The 19,572-nt window shown below is 44.4% G+C and overlaps 1 protein-coding gene and 1 long non-coding RNA gene across 5 annotated transcripts in view; one reads left to right on the plus strand and one right to left on the minus strand.

The window, feature by feature from the left end:
• Positions 1-6,019: 6,019 nt before the first annotated feature.
• On the minus strand, positions 6,020-15,529 carry LOC125921848 (uncharacterized). The gene is made up of 3 exons (XR_007457519.1): positions 15,314-15,529; positions 11,504-11,606; positions 6,020-6,242 (listed from the first exon to the last, which is right to left on the minus strand). It is a non-coding gene; the product is annotated as an uncharacterized LOC125921848 (long non-coding RNA).
• Positions 10,375-19,572, plus strand: part of MASP1 (MBL associated serine protease 1) — a 60,585-nt gene continuing 51,387 nt past the window's right edge. For 3 of the 4 annotated variants that reach the window (XM_049629508.1, XM_049629504.1, XM_049629507.1), the window contains exon 1: positions 16,747-17,274. In XM_049629508.1, coding sequence (XP_049485465.1) covers positions 17,032-17,274 — 243 coding nt within the window. In that variant the 5' untranslated portion in view covers positions 16,747-17,031. Of the gene's footprint in view, positions 10,442-16,746; positions 17,275-19,572 lie in introns of those variants that run through there. The other variant, XM_049629505.1, reaches the window with a different exon arrangement.

A 19,572-nucleotide genomic window follows, 5' to 3' on the forward strand; every position in this document is an offset into this window, starting at 1 on the left:
GTGATCAGAGAAGATCTCCCAGAAAAGCTGACATTTACGCAAGATTTCGAAGGATAAATTAGAGAACGTTCTACAAGAAAATGAGGAAGAAAATAGCAGTAAAGAGCAAGAGAACCAAGTATATAAGTTCACGCATGCATGAAAGAGCGTAATGGAATCTGGAATAAACTATGAGTTTGGTACCAGTTCTAGACATTAAAGTGTGTGTGCCTAAGTGAGGGGAAGAATATAGACGTGAAAAGAGCAATTCGACATAAGAGCATCGTGTGAGTTGGGCTAGGCTAGATCATCTACAGAAACAAACAAAAACCAAAAGCTCTGTGGCTTTATACAACAGTTTTTTTTTTTCTCACTCATGCAAAGTGTGCTGTGGACCCAGCGCACTTGCCAATGCAGCTGTCCTCCACATGCTGTCTCAACACTGCAGACTATTTCAATCTCATGGCACCTCATGTCAACATGAGGCTTCAGGGTTCAAATGTTATTTTGAGACACTCTTATTTGCCTCTTTAAGCAAAGGAGGGCGTTTAGGAAAAGGTTTAACAAAGGAGAGAATTAATGAGTTTGTTTTTTTTTTTGTTTTTTTTTTTTAAGAATGGTGCTGTAGAGAGAAAAACCAATTAGGAGGTTATTGAGACAAGCCAGTGTGAATTAATGAAGCCTTCCACTAGGATGCTGGATTTGCAAAAGACTTACATGCAAATAATGGGACTTATTGATTAATGGCACATGAGGAGAAAGGAAAAAAATACATCAGAGCTGACTCTCAAATATCTGGCGTGAGTTTCTGAGCTAATGGTGGTTCACGAACATAGGTGGTGCAGGAGAAAGAGCAAACTGAGAATGGAAAGATAGTAACCTCTGCCCAGTAGAAACCTCAGATGGAGGTGTGAACAGACACTTGATCGGTGGGCGAGGAACTGTGGGGAGATAATAGACTACAGAAATAGATTTGTAAGTAATCAGTATACAACAGCATTTAAAATTGTAGTCATGAAGTGCATGAGAAATATTCAGGAAGAAGGGTTAACACTAAGCTTCTGAGTTTCAGGGCCTCAGAAAGGCCATCAAGACCCAGACATTGTATGCTAAGTTTTAAGAGTATGTGCATATTTAAATTTTTCCCTGGGAGGAAAGACCATTCCACAAATGTTTATTAAGGTCCTACTAAGTACAAATCAAAGGCAGTGGCCTGGAATTGGAAACAGAGCAGTAAACAAAAAATACAAAACTACTTGTCCACCTGGAGATTATGCTATTCCAATGGGATGGGAAGGGAGCAACAAACAAATAATAATTAAAATAAATTGTACCTTAGCTGGTGATCAGTGCCATGAAAAAAACTGGAACCAGGTCTGGGGGTTGTGAGTGTGAGTCGAAATACAAGCGATAGAATAGAGTGGTCAGGAAGGGTATCACTAAGAAGGTGACACTTTTAGAAAGAGTTGAAGGAGTTGAGGGATGGAACTATGGGGCTTTATGGGGGGTATTCCAGACAGGAGATCTAGCTTTCATTAGATTCGTAATGATTCACTAGGAAGATAAAGAATCATTCCTCTGAAGCAAGAGGAGAGCTGAGAAAACAGGGAGAGAAAGAATAGAATCATCTGGGGTCGCCTGGGTGGCTCAGTCGGTTAAGCGACTGACTTCGGCTCAGGTCATGATCTCGCGGTCCGTGGGTTCAAGCCCGGCGTCGGGCTCTGTGCTGACAGCTCAGAGCCTGGAGCCTGTTTCAGATTCTGTGTCTCCCTCTTTCTCTGACCCTTCCCTGTTCATGCTCTCTCTCTGTCTCAAAAATAAATAAATGTTAAAATTTTTTTTTAAAGAAAAGAACAGAATCATCTGCAAAAGAATGCTGGCGATTGGTTGTGGGATTCAGAAAAGATGTAAAGGCAGGAGGACCTGATAGACTGAAAATAGAGTGGTGTCGAAGAACAGTATGTCCTGATGAGATTGAAGTCTACTGTTACTGCAATCTGTAGGGTGATGGAAGGAGCAAACGACCTAGAAAGATAGGACATGGTGGTCAGAAAATGGGGCGTTTCTTATGAGCTGAGGACTTCAGAGGTGGATGTGACTATGGATGTAGTAGGTGGTTAGGGTCAAGTGGAAGAAGTCATCATTGAGGATGAGGATGTTAAAGGATGAAGGCCTAGGGTCACTCAGGATGTCAGGAGGAACGCGGAAGGAAAGGTAAGCAATGGTGCCACACGCCTAAGTTCTTAAAGAAAGGAGCAAAGGATGGGAACAAGAGATTGGAAGGTGGCAGTAACAGCGATGAGCAGTTTGCCAGAGTGATAGAAGGGCAGGGGAATTTGGAAGGAGGGTGGAAAAGTAATAGTCATGAAATAGCAGTAGAGAGTTAGGGAAGTAAGGACCCTGACTCATCCACGATCCGAGTCTGCCCCCCAACAGCACCCCACGGTCTTACCCCAACTGTCCATTTGCTTCTTATGGTCTAAACAACTCTGTCCTGTGGTTGGATCTGCTTGGTCCCTGTGGCCTTAGCATCCGGGGAACCTCTGGGAGAGGGAAGACATAATGAGTGAATAGAAACTACTGTTGATATAAAATGGACTTAGGTGAGCAAGGGTAAGGAAGGTTGGGAGGGCTTATTGGTTTCCTAGGACTTCCATAACAAAATACCACAGACTGGGTTACTTACACAGCAGAAATGTATTTTCTCACAGTTCTGGAGGCTGGAAGTCTAAGATCAATGCGTTGGCAGGTTTGGGTTCTTTTGACACCTCTCTCCTCGGCTCGCAGATGGTTACCTTTTTACTGTGTCCTCACATGGTTGTCCCTAGGTGTCATCTGTGTCCTAATCTCCATTTCTTAAAAGGACACCAGTCATGCTGGATTAGGGACCACCCAACAGCACTTTTTTAACTTTAATTACCTTTTTCTTTTAATTCGAGGGAGAGAGAGAGAGAGTGAGCACAAGCAGGGGGGAGGGGCAGAAGGAGAGAAAGAATCTTAAGCAGGCTCCACACTCAGCACTGGAGCTCAACATGGGGCTTTATCTCCCCACCCTGGGATCATGACCGGAGCCAAAATCAAGAGCCAGATGCTTAGCCAACTGAGCCACCCAGGTGCCCCAACTTTAATTACCTTTTCAAGGCCATATCTTTAGGGGCGCCTGGGTGGCTCAGTCGGTTACGTGTCCGACTTCGGCTCAGGTCATGATCTCGTGGTCCGGGAGTTCGAGCCCCACGTCGGGCTCTGTGCTGACAGCTCAGAGCCTGGAGCCTGTTTCAGATTCTGTGTCTCCCTCTCTCTCTGCTCCTCCCCTGTTCATGCTCTGTCTCTCTCTGTCTCAAAAATAAACAAACGTTAAAAATTTTTTAAAAAATAAATAAATAAATAAATAAACAAATAAATAAATAAAGGCCGTATCTTTAAATGTTATCCTATTCTGAGATATTGGGGGTTGGGACTTCAACAAATGAATTTGGGAGGGGCAAAATCTCTGCCCAAACAGATGGTGTATGTCTCAACCACTTAAGAATCCCAGGATCATTCCTGAAACGTCACCTGTCCTCCTGCAAGGTCATCAAACAGAAAACCAGGTACCCTGTGTTACCAATGAGGCTAGTTCCTGGTTCCACAGACTTGAGCCCTCCAGTAAAGCTGGGCTAGATGACAGGGCTTCCTTGAGTCAGAAGTTTCAGTAGAGCACGCCCACCCCCTGCCAGAGTTTAAATCCTAACATCCTCCCCTTATCACTCTTTGGCAAGGAGCATAAAGAAGAGTAAAGAGAGAGCCAGAAGACCTAAAGAAGGCTAGTTCTTAGTTGTTGGTTTTTTTTACTGAATAAAAGAAGGCAGGAAGCAAGAGAAGCTGATGTGTATGACCAGTTGACTCATTTCCACCCATAAACTTAGACTCCAGCCTAAAGAATAAGGAAGAAGGTGGGAATCAGGTTGGGCTGAGAGGTGGGAAAAGGGGAGGGGTATCCTCTCTGATACAGAGCCCAAAGTAGATTCTAGAATCTATAAGCCTACTGGCAACTGATGAAGATTTTGCTCTTAAAGGGAGGTCCAAACACCTCAGCATACCTCTTTGTTCAATAAAACTGTGCAATAGAGAGCCAGCTGTGCTGGCCAGGCAAGGGTCATTTGGGGTCTTCCGAAAAACAAGCAAGTTTCTTTTTAAAGTACTCAGTTTCAAATAGAGTGGCCTACAACCTAACATAAAAGAGCACTGGAGTAGGAAACTCTGACTCATATCTCAGCTCACCACCTAATTTCAGTGTGACCCTGGACAACACATTTCTCTCTCTAGGCCTCTGTTACGTCACCTCAATATTATTAATCATACACATAAAATGCCGATAATAAGGCATGCCCTTTAATGGTTATTTTCAAGAGGAAAGCGTTCTTCTCGAAAATACTTTCTTCTGTTATATCCCAGAGTACACCCTCTTTGTAAAGCCACTTTGAGATCTAAAACATTAGTCCAGGATGGATAGTAATGCATCGGGTATGGTTCCACACACTGAAACAAAGCGATCTTAAAGTGTTCGAGAAAGGATACCCTTTAAAAAAAATAAAACAAAAACGAAAACAAGACAGCTAATCCAACATCATCATTGTGAATTAGAAATCCAAAGCCTAAGGAGGACAGACAAAAAGCTCAGGACTTCTCAGTGGGTTAGGGCAGAATGTGACCTCTGTTCTCAGCATCCTGACTCATAGGCCATGCCAGGCTGCTTCTATTGTGTCCCCCCTCTAGAGCAATGCTTCCAATATTTGGCCACATTTATAATTTTTTTCATATACATGAAAACATGTTTATTGTTATTTATTTGATATTTTTATTTAAATCTACTCCAGATTTGTTTTCTTTTTTAACTGAAATCCATATATGTGAAAGTATGTTGCCGCTCTAAATATAAAAATAAAAATAATGAATAAAACGTTGCTAAACTCTAGAAGAATAATATGGCCTCTGCAAGACTATGAATTTGGGACCCACCTGTCCTTGATAAAAGGGTAATTAGCATTTATGGCATAATGGCATCACCCTCAGACTTTCTTCTCAATACTATCAGGAGTGAAAGGGAAATGAAGAAGGCAGGACTTTCTTGGCATATGGTGTGACAGACACCGAAGGTTGACTCATGCAATTTCCGTTTCCAACCCCTGTCTTCCTTGCTGCCTGTCTCGGCTATGTAAGCTGTAAAACTAAAAATTGGACTTCCCGTGTGACCCAACTCTGGTCTGTGGGACATAAGGAGAAGTCCACCAATTCCCTTTCCCTCTTCTTCCTTTTTTTCTGTTTAGAATGTAGACGTGACATGTAGAGTTACAGCAGCCTTTTTGTGACCATGAGGTGGCAAGCATGAGACTAAAAGCCCATATCCTAAGGCTGGCAGAGCAAAAAGAAAGAAAACAATGACCAGCAGCTGCCCCAGACCTATGTCCCTCCTCACTTCTTGCTATGTGAGGAAAATAACTTCTCTTTGAACATTAGTCAAGGTTTCTCTTCTTATCTACCAAACAGAATATCAGCTTCCCTGGCACTTTTGAATCCCATGTCTGTGGCATCTGAAATCGGCCTGACACCCTGCTGGCATGTGCTTCCTGCTTTTCAAGACCCTTGTGTAAGAGAACATGGGCTAGGGCTGCCGTGACAAAGTACCACATATTTGGTGGCTTAAACAGCATAAATTTATTTCCTTATAGTTTTGGAAACCAGCACTTCAAACTCGAGGTGTGGGCAGGTGTTTTCCAGTGAAAGCTCAAGGTGTTCTTTTAAGGCACCTCTCCTTGGCTTGCAGATAGCCACTTCCTCACTGTGTCCTCACATGGTCTTTTCCTCTGTGGTGTCTGTGTCCTAATCTCCTCTTATCATAAGGACGCCAGTTACCGGTAAGATCGCCCCCCCCCCACCCGCCGCAATGGTCCCATTTGAGCTTAATCACCTCTTCAAGTCTCTATCTCCAAATTGTCACATTCTGAGGTCCTGGGGGTTAGGGCTTCAACGTACGAATTTAGGAAGGACACACTTCAGCTCATAACAGAGCCTGATAGTTTATTTTTCAACAGATACACTTTTTGCCTTCCCTGAACTCTTGCAGACACGTGATAGCATGGCTCGTGGGTGTTCAAAGTCCACAGGCAGGATCGGGAGCCTGCAGGTGAAGGGAAAGAGTCCTGGATCCGGGGTCAGGGGGCCTAGACTCCACATGGCAGTTGTCCTCTTACTGGCACGGTCTCTCTGAGCCTCAGTGTCTTCCTCTATAAAAATATGTGACTACTACATGTAATAATGTATATGGAAGCATCTGGCACATGCTAAGGATACTTCATCAAATCTAAAATGCCATCAATTTCTGTTTGGATGATCCGTCCATTGTTGTAAGTAGGGTGTTTAAGTCCCCTACCAATATCGTATTGTCATCAATTTCTTCCTCTATGTTAATAGTTGCTTTATGTTTGGGTCCTCCCATGTTGGGTGCATAAATATTTACAATTGTTAAAAAATATATATACAAAACTAAAAACTAAAATAAAATGCCATCAATGATAAGATGTACCATTATGGTGTATGTACCCAGATAGGCAAAAACATGCCATGATGACTTTTATTTTTTAATGTTTTTTTTTTAATTTATTGTTGAGAGAGAACACAAGCCGGGGAGGGGCGGGGGGGGGGGCAGATAATCCAAAGCAGGCTCTGCGCTGACAGCAGCGAGCTCCATGTGGGCTTGGGCCCACGAACCATGAGATCATGACCTGAGCTGAAGTCGGCCGCTCAACCGCTGAACCGACTGAGCCACCCAGGTGCCCCTAGGAGAGCTTTTAAAATTAGAGATTCAGGCTCTCCACCCCAAATTCACTGAATTTGAATCTCCTGGGACGAAGTTTAGGGATTGGTATTTCTTTAATCCCCCCCCCCATATTATTCTGAAAATATGATAGGCTCTGAAGCAATGGCTTTCAACATAGTCAATGTATTGTATAACCCAAAATATAATTATAAGGTGCCATCTTTGGGGCTATTTACCAGTTTCTTAGATATTCTATAGGAAGCCTGGATTTCAGACTTTGCCAACAAAATCCCATTGCCCAAATACTTGACATTTTCTAGCACATTCATGGGATTCCAGAAAGTCTCGGCTCAGGAGTCGTATATAATAAATACTCGGTACAACATATAAACCAAGCCCGGTTCTAGTGGTAGGAATGCTGTCACATTTACCCTCTTAGTGCTGTATTTCTGACCCCTGTCTTGCACTCTAACCTGGGGCTGTTGAGCCCACCTCTGTTGTTCTACATTTTAGGATTCTAAATGAGGTACTGTTAGTTGATTGGATGTATATTTTAAGCATTTTGTCAAACTTTTAAAAACCTAGGTGAATCTTCTTAAAAATTATTTTTCTGAATAACCACGACAGAATCCTGAGCAATGTCATGTGCGATGATCACAGATAAAGCAAGTGTCGAGATTAGTTGGCCGCTCTAGACTCGACTCTCTTCGTAGGTCATGAGAGCAACCCTCGCAACTACCTTCACTGCAGGGTTATTCCACAGTTCTCACATCCACATTCATAGGTGTTCCATCATCTCAACGGGGTCCAATCCCTGAGTTTATAGTGGAGCAAAGAGATGACCCTCCCCTCCCTCCCCCCAGCCGGGAAAGTCGCTGCCCAAGGTCACATACACGTTAGCCTACTGACACCGAGCCTACTCCCAGACCAATCTCCCTTGTGTTCCTCCCACTTCTCATGGTCTGTTAATGATACTTCAGAGAGTGTTTTTTTTTTTTAAATCAAAAGGTCAGGACAACATCACCAATGTCTTCTAGTCTAATGGGAAACTTCCCTGAATCTCACCCAGATCATTCACTGAGCCAGCCACACACAGTTCCTGTTTTCATGCAGATTCCATCTGAGCCTTGGCGAACTCCCAGGGAAACACATATCAGATCTGCTGTCTATTGGCAGAACTTTGGCTTAGAACGTATTTCAAATGCCTCCCATTGAACATTGGCAGCCTTGAAAAAATCTGGCCAGGAAATTATTCTGGGAAACTCAAGTGCTCTATGACACTTACAAGGAGACGCTGATGGCTTTCTCTCCCAAGCTCTTCCCTCTGTGCCCAGAACAAATGATTGCATATTCCTGTATGTGCCCTAAATTAGGAGAGGGCCAGTCCTGCTGCCACATGAATAGAGGGAATGTCTGTGACGGGCAGGGCCCTCTGCATAGCACACTGTGCTTTGAGCCAAGTTCTTTCTCCTTCGGTTTAAAAACCCTGGGGTATTCCAAGAGAAATGCAATCCATGTGTTTCTGATTCATTTACACTTAAATCATTAAAATGTTGTTTTGCGAGAGTTATTTGATGTCTGAGGAGCCTATGAGGCTTCTTAATGGGACTTTTAAACGTTTTTTTCCCCCTACCCTGCCTGAAACAGAAAGCAACATTTTGCTAAAACAGTGCCTGAGTTCAAACATATTCTCTCATCTCATATATTTGCACCCACATTATCGACCACAGCCTCTCACTAATGCCAGGCCTGGCAAGACTGACATTTGAAAGTGTTAAAATAGAGAAACTGGAGAGAAAACGGAGGCAAGAAGAATTCTGGGGGGGGGGGGGATTCAAACCCCTGTTCCCCCAAATCTGCCAAGGCAGCAGTACCCGAGCGTGGAGAGTACCTGTGTCCGTGACCTGGGTTAGACCAGGTGGGGGTCCCTCTCTCAGATACACCACCAGGCAGCTAGCAAAGCACTTCCACAAACATAATCACCCTGAAGCCTCGTAGCAAGCCTCCTTTCCCTGACACAAAGCAGGATCAGAGATGTTAATAAAGTATTGGGCCCAACGGTGCACAGTCAGCTCGCACAGAAAGGAAAGATTACAGCTAAATTCGGACTCCGAGCCTACTGCTCTTTCCAGAATGCCTCAAGTCAAGCTTCCCTGTGGATGCTGTATTTGAAATGCCAGACACATTATAATATATGAGTGAGGAGCAGTTCAAGACTGTGGGTAAGGTCTCAAATTTGTCCCCTGTCGCTTTCTAACTGTGTGATCTTGGGTATACTACTTAATCTCTCTGGGCGGTTTCCTCATCTGTAAAATGGGGCTAAGCCTACTACCCAACTCTACGAGATATAAAGATGATTGAAGGAAATTAACACATTACTAGAACAGTCCCCGACACAGAGGGCTCAACAAATGTCAACTCTTGGCGGTAGTAGCAAAGGAGTAAAGAAGAGCTGGATGATCTTGGCACCGTGTAGAACCTCTCTGAGCCTCAGTTTTCTCATCTGTAAAATGAGTACAATAGGGTGACCCTTACAAATCCTCGGGAGTACTTGAGACCATGCTTATGCTTAGCGCTGTTCCTAACACAGAAAAGCTTCTCCGCAAAATCTATTTTTCACGCCCAGACGTCTCTCTCCGTATTGAGTATTGGTTGCCATTGTCGTGGGGAAGTAACTGTCTTATTCAGCTCGACTTAGATCTGGTGCTGCATTTCTCCACAATCTCAGGGTGTAGGCTGGTACACAGGCCCAGGTGTTTCTATCCCCATAGGGTGCGGGCTCTCCTGCTGTTGATGGACCCGCACTGGGCTGAATTAGATCTCCACACACTGAGCTGGTAAACAGCACAAGTTTTGCTTTTAGGTGGAGGAGAACCACTAGCCAACTGTAGGACTTGGGGCTCCCTCCCATTCCTGGCCAGTGGCTCTGTTCGCAGGAAAATCTGTTGCTGTTTGCAGGCTGTCTGAGGCTTTGGGATTTGGACCTTTTTTCTTTCCTAGTGTAGATGTCAGAATTGCCTTCTTAGTGGGTTGTTTCTGCTTCACTGGTGTCTTTTTGCCGGTGTCCTGAAGACGAGCAGAAAACTATAGCCATCTGGCAGGGGAGACTAAAGAGAAATTAGACTTTGTCCCTCTCCACCATTCACACACACACACACACACACACACACACACACACATTCTCTCTCTCTCTCTCCCTCTGTCTCTCTCACACACACACACAGATACAAATACCTTTTTGAGCTTCCCAGTTATTTTCTCTGAAGAGCTGGGGCCAGCCACACAGGATAAAGGAAGGAACTGGGAGAGCAGATCTTTTCAGGAAGAAGACAGATTCTGTTCTGTCAGGTTCCTATGAGTGTATGTAAGTGAGAGTCAGAGGAGAGAGGGAGAGAGAGGAGGGAGAGAGAGAGAGAGAGAGAGAGAGAGGGAGAGACAGAGAGGAGAGAGAGGAAAAGGCAGAGGGAGAGAGGGGGAGAGGGGATCTGTTGCAGGCAGGGGAAGGCGTGACCTGAATGGAGAATGCCAGCCAATTCCAGAGACACACAGGGACCTCAGAACAAAGATAAGGCATCGCTGACACCACACCGGGGACAAGCTCACAGGAAAGTCAGACCGGGGGGACCAAGGCCAGGCAGCTAGGAGCACCCAAGGCTGGAAAATGAGGTGAGTGCCAGGGCAGGAGTGGGCACGGGTGCCCTTTCAGGAACCAGGTATCAAGCAGCCCTGGAGAGTTTGACCTTGTCTCTAGGCAGACTCACCTGGGCGTCCTGGGGGTGTTGCAGGGGGTTCTTGTCAATCCTTGGGGCTTTGAGAAGGGAGATGCGGGCTGGGCGCTGCCCTGGGACGGCGGGGACACCCCAGCTCGAAACAGGAGACTTTGTGCAAATCCTGCTGGGACACTGCTGAAGCTCAGTTTCCCCCTCTGCCAGCACAGGGTGCTGTCTGCTGGCAGATGTGACTTTCCTCCGGTGCCCGCAAGGCTGATTTTTTGTTTTCCTCCTCTGCAAAGAGCACTGATTTATCTCTTCCAACACTTTGTGAGTTAGGTATGTGTTTGTGTGTTTATTTGTTCGGACCGGAAAAGAAACCAGCTTCCCACAGCTCAGCTCTGTGGTTTCTTAAACCTTCAGAAGTTTGCCAGTCAAAACCTCAATTTAGAAGACGAAAAACCTGTCCCCATTTTACAGTTCCTTATAAATTTCTGCATTTCTCACTGAAATCAGAGGCAGCTGGTGGTATGAATCAGGCTATGAATTGCACCGAATGGCTCTTAAAGGGATACCACAAATTAAAAAAAAAAAAAAAAAGAAAGAAAGAAAAAAAAAGGAGTCTTTGGCGTTCTAAATCTAGGACTCTAAATTCTAATTGTTTTTAAACTCTTCAAGATTTCCTATTCCTCAGCTTATACTTAAGAGTTACTTGATCCTTCTTACCAGGCATTTCTTCTAAGTTTTCCTCTGCGAGTCTCAAAACCCAGCCAGTGCAATTATTTTTACTATTTCTAAGCGTTAATGCTGTTAAAAATACAGGGGGGAAAAAGACAGAAAAAGAAAAACACCCTGCAGATGTGTTAAGTCCCCGAGCACCTCTTTTCCCATTGATTTTCTTCTCAATTGGAAAAAGAGTTTCTATTTGTTTCTCTTCTGCAAAGTCACCTAGCAACTTTTCTGGGTCTGGGGCCACTGGGGGGCTTCAGACTGTGTTAACTCTTTGGGCTCAGATTACCTGTGGTTCAGAGAAATAATCAGGTGTTTACGATTCATTCGATCTGTTCTTTTAAAATCCATTGTAGCGTTAAGCTTCCCATCGAACTTCGTTTTCCTTTATCCTGCAAAAAGATAGGATTTCTGTTCATCTACGTGGAGTGACAATTTGACTGATGTGTCACTATTCAAATCCTGCTGTACCAGCCAATGCCCCAGCATGCCAACATACAGGCTGATTTACAGTTCTGTATCATCCCTTAGTGCAGAACCTCTCTCCTCCTTATTTTCCACCTGAAGCACCCGACTGTTCAAGCCACAGCTCAAACATGATGTCCTCTGCCCTGGCCAACATCCCCAACATAAGCATCCTGTCCTTTGCACGGTCTCTGTTCCTGGGAGCTACATCTCTTTTCGTCTTTGCAATATTTCACCGCTCAATTATCTATCTCCTCGTCCAAGACTGAATGCTCCTTAAGGTATAGGATCTAGGTCTGTTTATCTTAGTGTGCCCAGCCCCTAGCATAATGTCTGTTTCCTATTAGGCATTCAAAAAATAGTAGCTGAGCAGAATTCAGTTGGCGACCAGTGGAGACGTGCTCTGTGAGAAGTCTCCAAAGGGTCTTGCCTCTCGGGGACACAGCCCTTCAGAGTTTGAGAAGCACTTTTATAGGCCTGTCTCATCTGGTCTTCAGATTTTAGATGAGATGAGGATTCACGGAGAAGTGGGGATAAAAGCAGTTAAGCAACTTGCCCGAGGCCACCCTGATGATCTTGAAAAGGCTCCGACTCATACTTGGGTCTTTGGACTCCCAGTCCAAGATTTTTTTCTGCTACATTCCACCAGACTCTCAACCAAGTGTATTATCCTATACCAAGAGCTCTTGATTCTAGCTGTACATTAGGATCATATGTGATGCTTTCAAAAGGGCCGATGACCAGACCTCACTCCAGACCAATTAAACTAGAATTTGTTGGGGAGGGGCTTTGTTATTAGTATCTTTTCTTTTAATTTCTACGTAAAGCCATGAGTTTTTTAATTATTTTTCACAGGATTAATTGCTTTGGCCAAATGCCTGGGCATGATATGGGCATGGACCCAGCAGGTTCCTCTGTTAGCTTTTGTGATTCCCTTCTTCTGTGGAAGCTAATTCACCATCTGCTGTTGGGCATTACATACCACTTCTTGGGATATCCTTTTCATCATCCGTCAAATAAGGGCATTGTCCAAGGGATCTACCTATACAGTGGCTTTCAAATCTTCTACTTAAAAAAGTTTTGGTGCAGTGTAGGTTGAAGTGAGGGGAGGGAATAAAGAGGATAGAAAGTGCTATTTCTTCTGTGATCATTGACACACACACAGGCATTTTGTGCACTCCGGAGAGCCTCCTCGTGCAGGGGGGTCCATCAAGTCCCAGCTTTATGTATTATGTTTGACATCTCAAGCAAATGTAGCTAAACTTTTTGATTAGCTCAAGAATAGGTCGCAGGTGTGGGGAATTGTACAGCCAGTGCGTGGTGTGTAAGAAGCAAAAAACATTCAGAGAGTGTCACGGGAAACAAAAGCGTCCACTTGTGTTCTTCGATCAGCAGCCCCTAAAGCAAGCAAGCATATGCTCAAACCCATTATGTGCAAGGAGGTATTTGTTTCCTATGTTTGAAACTGTCTTGAGATGCAAACAAAATAGAACAGAAAGCTTGGCAGGCCTTCCTCCCACACTGGCTGGTTACCTACCACGTGTGGGCCTTTGAGGCTGAATGGGGCTGTCAGCCGTCAACTCTTGACAAAACCAGCATTAGGAGGCTCCGAGTCTCCTCCATGCGGTCTGGAAAAAGCAGGCATGGAGAAAGTTGACCTTTCAGCCTTGCATAATCTGGGTGTCGCTATTGCAGGAAAGTCCAGCTTGGGAGCCAAAGCTCTTTCCTAACCGCTGCTTTTCGGGAAGCAGCATGATGGGAGTAATTATCACTAACATTTGCTGAGGGCTGGACGGTTAACAAAGTACTTTCTAATCCTCCTTTACTCTGATAGCAGCCCTAAGGGAAGTCGTTATTACCACTACGGGATGAGGAAACTGAGGCATTACCTGGCTTCCCCAAGATGGGGCAGAGAAATCAAGTCAAAGGCTGGACTTGAATCTAGCTCTTCTGACCCAAGACCAGTGCCCTCCCCTCCCCAGGCGGAACTGAACCAGAACTCCCCGCCCTGGTAGCATCGGTACATTTCCTCGCTTGAATGTGGGGCTGCCTGGGCCCTGAAAGATAGAGTTTCTGGACTCCACTTTCCTGTGAGCGCACTGGAGAGCTTGGACTTAGGCCTTCCCTTCTGTCTGCCTTGGAGGCCCTCCCTCCTAGATTGGTTTTTAGAAAATATTGACACTGGCAACTGGATTAAAACATTTTGTTTCCTTTGTTGAAATCTTACATGTTACTATTGTAGGGACCTTGGAAAAAATTTAAATAACTTCATTATTTTCTTTTTCTTGAAAAAACAGTACAGCGGGGCGCCTGGGTGGCTCAGTGGGTTAAGCGTCCGACTTCGCTCAGGTCATGATCTCACAGTTCGTGGGTTCGAGCCCTGCATGGGGCTTGTGCTGACAGCTCGGAGCCTGGAGCCTGCTTCAGATTCTGTGTCTCCCTCTCTGCCTGTCCCCCACTCACACTCTGTCTCTCTCTGTCTCTCAAACATAAATAAACATTAAAAAAAAAATTTTTAAAAGAAAGAAAAAACAGTACAAGGTCCTTCCTGACAAGTGTGAACATTTCATATACACAAAGATGACATTTAAAATATTTATATTCCCATTTTAGAGATAACCACTGTTAATATCCTGTTAATATCCTTCTAGGCCTTTTGCATTTACCTATTTACCTTTTATGTAAATACAATATTGAGATGGCTAGATAATCTATATTTACAGTTATCTTGTGTTACATCTTCAAAAATTCATATATGTGTATATATGCATCTGTGTGCTGTGGAGGGAGAGTTGGTAGAAAAAATTTTCTGATTAGCAATGATGGAATCATTACAACAGTACTGTTTATGCCTGGAGGATAGTTTCCTAGACCCTCCCTGGATACCTGAAACCACAGATAGCAGGGAACCCTGCTAGCAAATACAATGTATTTCCTCTATATACATACCTAGGATCAGGTTTAATTTATAAATTGGGCACAGTAAGAGGGGCCCTGGATGGTTCAGTCAGTTAAGTGATCGACTCTTGATTTCAGCTCAGGTCATGACCTCACAGTTCGTGAGTTCCATCACCTAGTCCAGCTCTGTGCTGACAATGGGGAGTCTGCTTGGAATTCTCTCTCCCTGCTCCTCTCCTGCTCTCTCGCTCTCTCCCTCTTTCTCAAAATAAATAAACTTTAAAAATTAGACACAAGAAGAGATTAACAATAGTAACTAATAATAAAATAGAACACTTACAATATACTGCAATAAAATCACCTGCATGTGATTTCTCAAAGTATCTTTAAAATTTTTTTAATGTTTATTAATTTTTGAGAGAGAGAGAGAGAGTGAACAGGGGAGGAGCAGAGAGAGAGGGAGACAGAATCCGGAGCAGGCTCCAGGCTCCGAGCTGCCAGCACAGAGCCCGACGCGGGGCTCGAACTCACAAGCCGCGAGATCATGACCTGAGCTGAAGCTGGATGCCCAACCGACTGAGTCACCCAGACGCCCCGATATAAGTCTTTCTCAAAATATCTTAACTGTACTGTACTCATCCTTCTTAGGATATGGAGATGATAAAATGCCTATGTGATGAGATGAAATGAGGAAAATGATGTAGGCACTGTGATGTAGCATTAGGTTATTACTGACCTTTGGACAATATGTCAAAAGGAGGATCATCTTGCTTCTGAACTGGGTCTGACCAAGGGTAACTGAAACCACAAAAAATAAGGTCGTAGATAAAGCGGGATTACTGTCATCCAAAGATGCTGGTATAATTTCCCAGTATTGACTTAGGCTGTAGAAGACTCAGGCACACTTTCATCCATCCATCCATCCATTCATTCATTCATTCATTTTATTCACCCATCACCTATTTTATACCAGGCTGTATACTAGGTCCTTTATATACATCATCTCTAATGCTCATGGGAGTCCTATAATTAGAGATCATACTCCCCACGTAACAGATGAAGAAACTGGGGCTCAGAGAGACTTATCTGGTATTTCACAGCCAGTGAGTAGAAGAGTTGGGATTTGAACCCAAATATCCGTCGCTCCAGGGGCTGCATCTGAAGCAGCCCAGGGTGATGCAGGCAGAAAGGAAGCATGTACGGGGAGCTGTGGGATCTGGAGGCGTGATGAGCGCACCATAGCCTGGGAAGCTGTGAGCTGGGTGGTGGAAGATAAATAAGACAAGCAGACGAAGAATGGGGATGGTACACGCAAGGGGACCGAGGCGTGGACAGGCATGGCATGCTTTCAGAATGACATGCCAGGGCACAGCTGGCCCCGAGCTGAGGCTGGACCCGCAGATCAGCCCTAGATCAGAACGGGCTAGTCCACGATCCCAGGGACAGAAGCCTGAGACCACAGCCACAGTGAAGCCTCATGGTCATGTGTGTTTTGGAAAATCAACTTCAGCAGCAAAGGGCTTAATGGTATCAAGTGGGGGACAGGGAGATTACTTAGGGTGCAATAACAATAGGTCAGATAAGAATGTGTAACGTAATTGACAGAAGAGAAGCAGATGGCCTGACATATGAAGCAGAATAAAGAGGACTTAGGCAAGACGTTCATGAGCCAGGTTTGGGGTGTTTGAGCTCAAGGTCCTCGGGTCTTGCAGAGGAACAATCTATTAGAGGCCTGCTGTGGTGCATATTGACCATTCGGGTTTTGACTAGCTGTGGACATTCTGCCTCGCCATTGCCTCCGCCACTTGGGGTGTGTTCTGTGAGTTTTACTGGGTTTTCCTTGCCCCCGAAGCAATTTTTTTTAACAGTCCGTTATCTCTGATTCCTACAGCTGGAAATAAGTTGCAGGGTTTTGATCCTTTCATCGGAACACTTACCCAAGGGGGGAACATGTTTTGCTTACTCTTTCTTAATTCCAAACTTTGCGTACCTTGACCGATTTTGTCGAATCTGTTCGAGGTCCTGCAAGATCCCATCCTGGAGCATAAATCTCCTCCCAACATTACCACGTCACTGTTACTCACTTTTGACAAAACTGAATCCAGAGTCCAAGATCCTTAAATGAAGCTGAGTTGAAGGAAGGACATCCACTTTTACCTAATCATGAAACTTAAGTTTTCAACAGTAACATGATACGTGTCAGAGTCGCGACTAGGGGACTTTCTAGGAGAGCTGGATACTGTTAACAAACCTTCAGAAGAGCACAGCTAGAAGAAACTTTAGGAATCATGGAGTTACCATCTCCCTGTTGAATAGACTGGGTAGGCAAGCCCAGAGCGGGGAAGAGTACCCACAACACGTCAGCGGCAGAGATCTGCCAACAATGTGGTCTCCTGGCTGCAGACTTAGTTAAGTGGTGAGGACCTGTGTCCATGAACGTAAGTAGATCCATTCATGTCTTTCAGGTGGCTCCTTCTCTGTCACGCTCTGTGCCTCTCCTTGTTGAAAGCTTCGGCCCACACCGTGGAACTTAACAATATGTTTGGTCAGATCCAGTCACCTGGCTATCCAGACTCCTATCCGAGTGATTCAGAGGTGACTTGGAATATCACTGTCCCAGAGGGATTTCGGATCAAGCTTTACTTCATGCACTTCAACTTGGAGTCCTCCTACCTTTGTGAATATGACTATGTGAAGGTGAGACCCCCTGATATTCCCTCACTGCGCCAGGTTCTCTACTGGGAGTCAGAGAAGAATTAAACACTGTGTTTTCCCTCCCAGGGTAGCAGTCCAGTGAGGAAGGCACACAAAGTTACAACATGATGAACGAAGGTTGGGATGATATGCTAGGTGCAGGCTGAGTGGGAGATCTAGAAAGGACCACAAGGGAAACTGAGGCAGGCAAGGTGTAACTCAGCCAAACGTAACCTCCCCTGTTTTCTTTCTGTTCTCAAAGTCCTTAACGTTTCCACTAACCTCTGCTCCAAGGTCACCTTTACAAGCAGCGAGAAAAGGGCAGAGACCCCAGAGTAAGCATAACCAGACTGACACACAGCCATAATCATGTCCAAAGCTGAGGCATTTGAAAGCCTTGCCTACTTCCCTAAGTAATGATCAGGTATTTGGGAAGGCTGGGTATACAGTAGCAGACAGTGGGAGGTGAGGTCCGGTTGGATTGGGGTGAGATTCTGAAGGGTCTTGAACGTGATGCTGAGAAGTTTAGGTTTTCTCTGCAAAGGGTGTGGGCAAGGTTGGGGGGTCAGAATCAGAAGTGCATGTAAAGATCATGTGGAAGAGGAACAGGAAATGATTACAGCATCCAAGCAATATTGCCTCAACTTTAGAGGGACCCCACAAACATTTCCATGGATGGGAAGCTGTTCTCTGAAAGTAGGGCTGAGAAAGGTTGGAGTACGTCTGGGAGATCAAGTTTATTAAGGTTGTATCTGGCTCAAAAAGATGTAGAGACCTACTAATCTACTTTCTAAGCTCTCTCTGGCTTTCTGGAAAAGTTCTCACCAAATCACTCCAGAGTAGATTTTATATATTTTCAGTCTTATCGTAGTCTCTGTTTTCTACAGCCAGGAATTCAACAAGAGTTAACCTTGTATTAACCAGAATGTTTGACAACAGCAAAGCAGTGAGTTTACAATGTACATGGATACTTGAAATCTCATTCAATCTTTAAAAAAAATTCTATAAGACAGACACTTCACAGGCAAAGAAACAAACCCAAGAAGGTGAAGCGGTGGGTCAATTTACAAACCCATGTCTTGTGACTTTCATTTCCATGTTCTTTTGGCTACACCAAACGAACGGCTCTCAGGTCACACTCCGCTGGGCCCCAGGATACTGCAGGGGCTTATAAGACCACTGTGGGGGTAGAGGAGGCTGATAAGTGGGACTATGAATCCCCACCCTGTTTAAATTTATTTTAAATGTTGTGTATTGCTTATTTTATACATTGGGTCTCCACCAACTATCTCATTTACGGCAAGGTTTCTAAGATTAAAAACTTTCCCAAATTGGTGGTCTACGACAGAGTGTCTTAGCTTCAGCGCTGTGGATATTTTGAGCCAGATCATTCTTTGCTGAGGAAAACCGTTTTGCGAATTTTAGGATTGTTAGCAGCATCCCTGGTTTCTACTCACTAGATGCCAATAGCACTCCCCCTCCAGTTGCGACAACCAAAAACACCTCTGGAAGTTGCCTATATCTCCAGAGGGACAGCATCTCCTAGTTTGAGAACCACTGCTCATTGTGATGCCGCCCCTCTGTGAATGTCCTATGCTAGGGACTATGAGAATTTAAAGATACAAAAGATCTGGTCCCTCACAGAGAGATGTGAGCCTAGAAGAGTGGCCATTGCATAAGATGGAAAAGAATAATGACAATAAAAGATTGACAGATCAAGAATGAGAAGAGGTAGATCTGGATGCTCTAGGAGATGATGTGGGTTGGCAATCTAGACTGACATATAGTTTCCCTAAATTAATTAAAAATGGAGCCAACTGGTCAGAGTCACAGGGATCCAGCAGGCAGTATTGAGCAAGACGTGAAGTGTTCATCATCCTAAATTGAAATTTCTGACAAATACATTAGTTATGTCTTCCAGGATGTAATCTAGCCTCTCCCATAGCCAGACTCCAGGAGAAGATGCATTATGGGTAGGGGACATTAGGTTGGCAGACTCTTCCAGGCCATTCCCCCAACTAATGCTGGTCATAAAACCATGGCATCCTCAAATATTTGCATTAGAAAGTGGTCTTAACCAGAAGGAAAATGACGAAACATTGGCTTAATACAACAGTAGGTTCCATAGGTTTAAACAAGGTTAGATGTGAACTTCCTAACTGCTTTCTTCTTATTTTCAAACATGTCAACCATCTAGAATTTTTTTGCAGTGGAAAAAAAGAAAAAAACTTGCTTTTGCTAGTAGCTGAGGCCTTAAGACTGTGGAAATTACAGAATTTTTTTCGTTAGCTGTAACAATGA

Source organism: Panthera uncia, chromosome C2 (genome assembly GCF_023721935.1).
Source record: "Panthera uncia isolate 11264 chromosome C2, Puncia_PCG_1.0, whole genome shotgun sequence".
Taxonomy (NCBI): domain Eukaryota; kingdom Metazoa; phylum Chordata; class Mammalia; order Carnivora; family Felidae; genus Panthera; species Panthera uncia.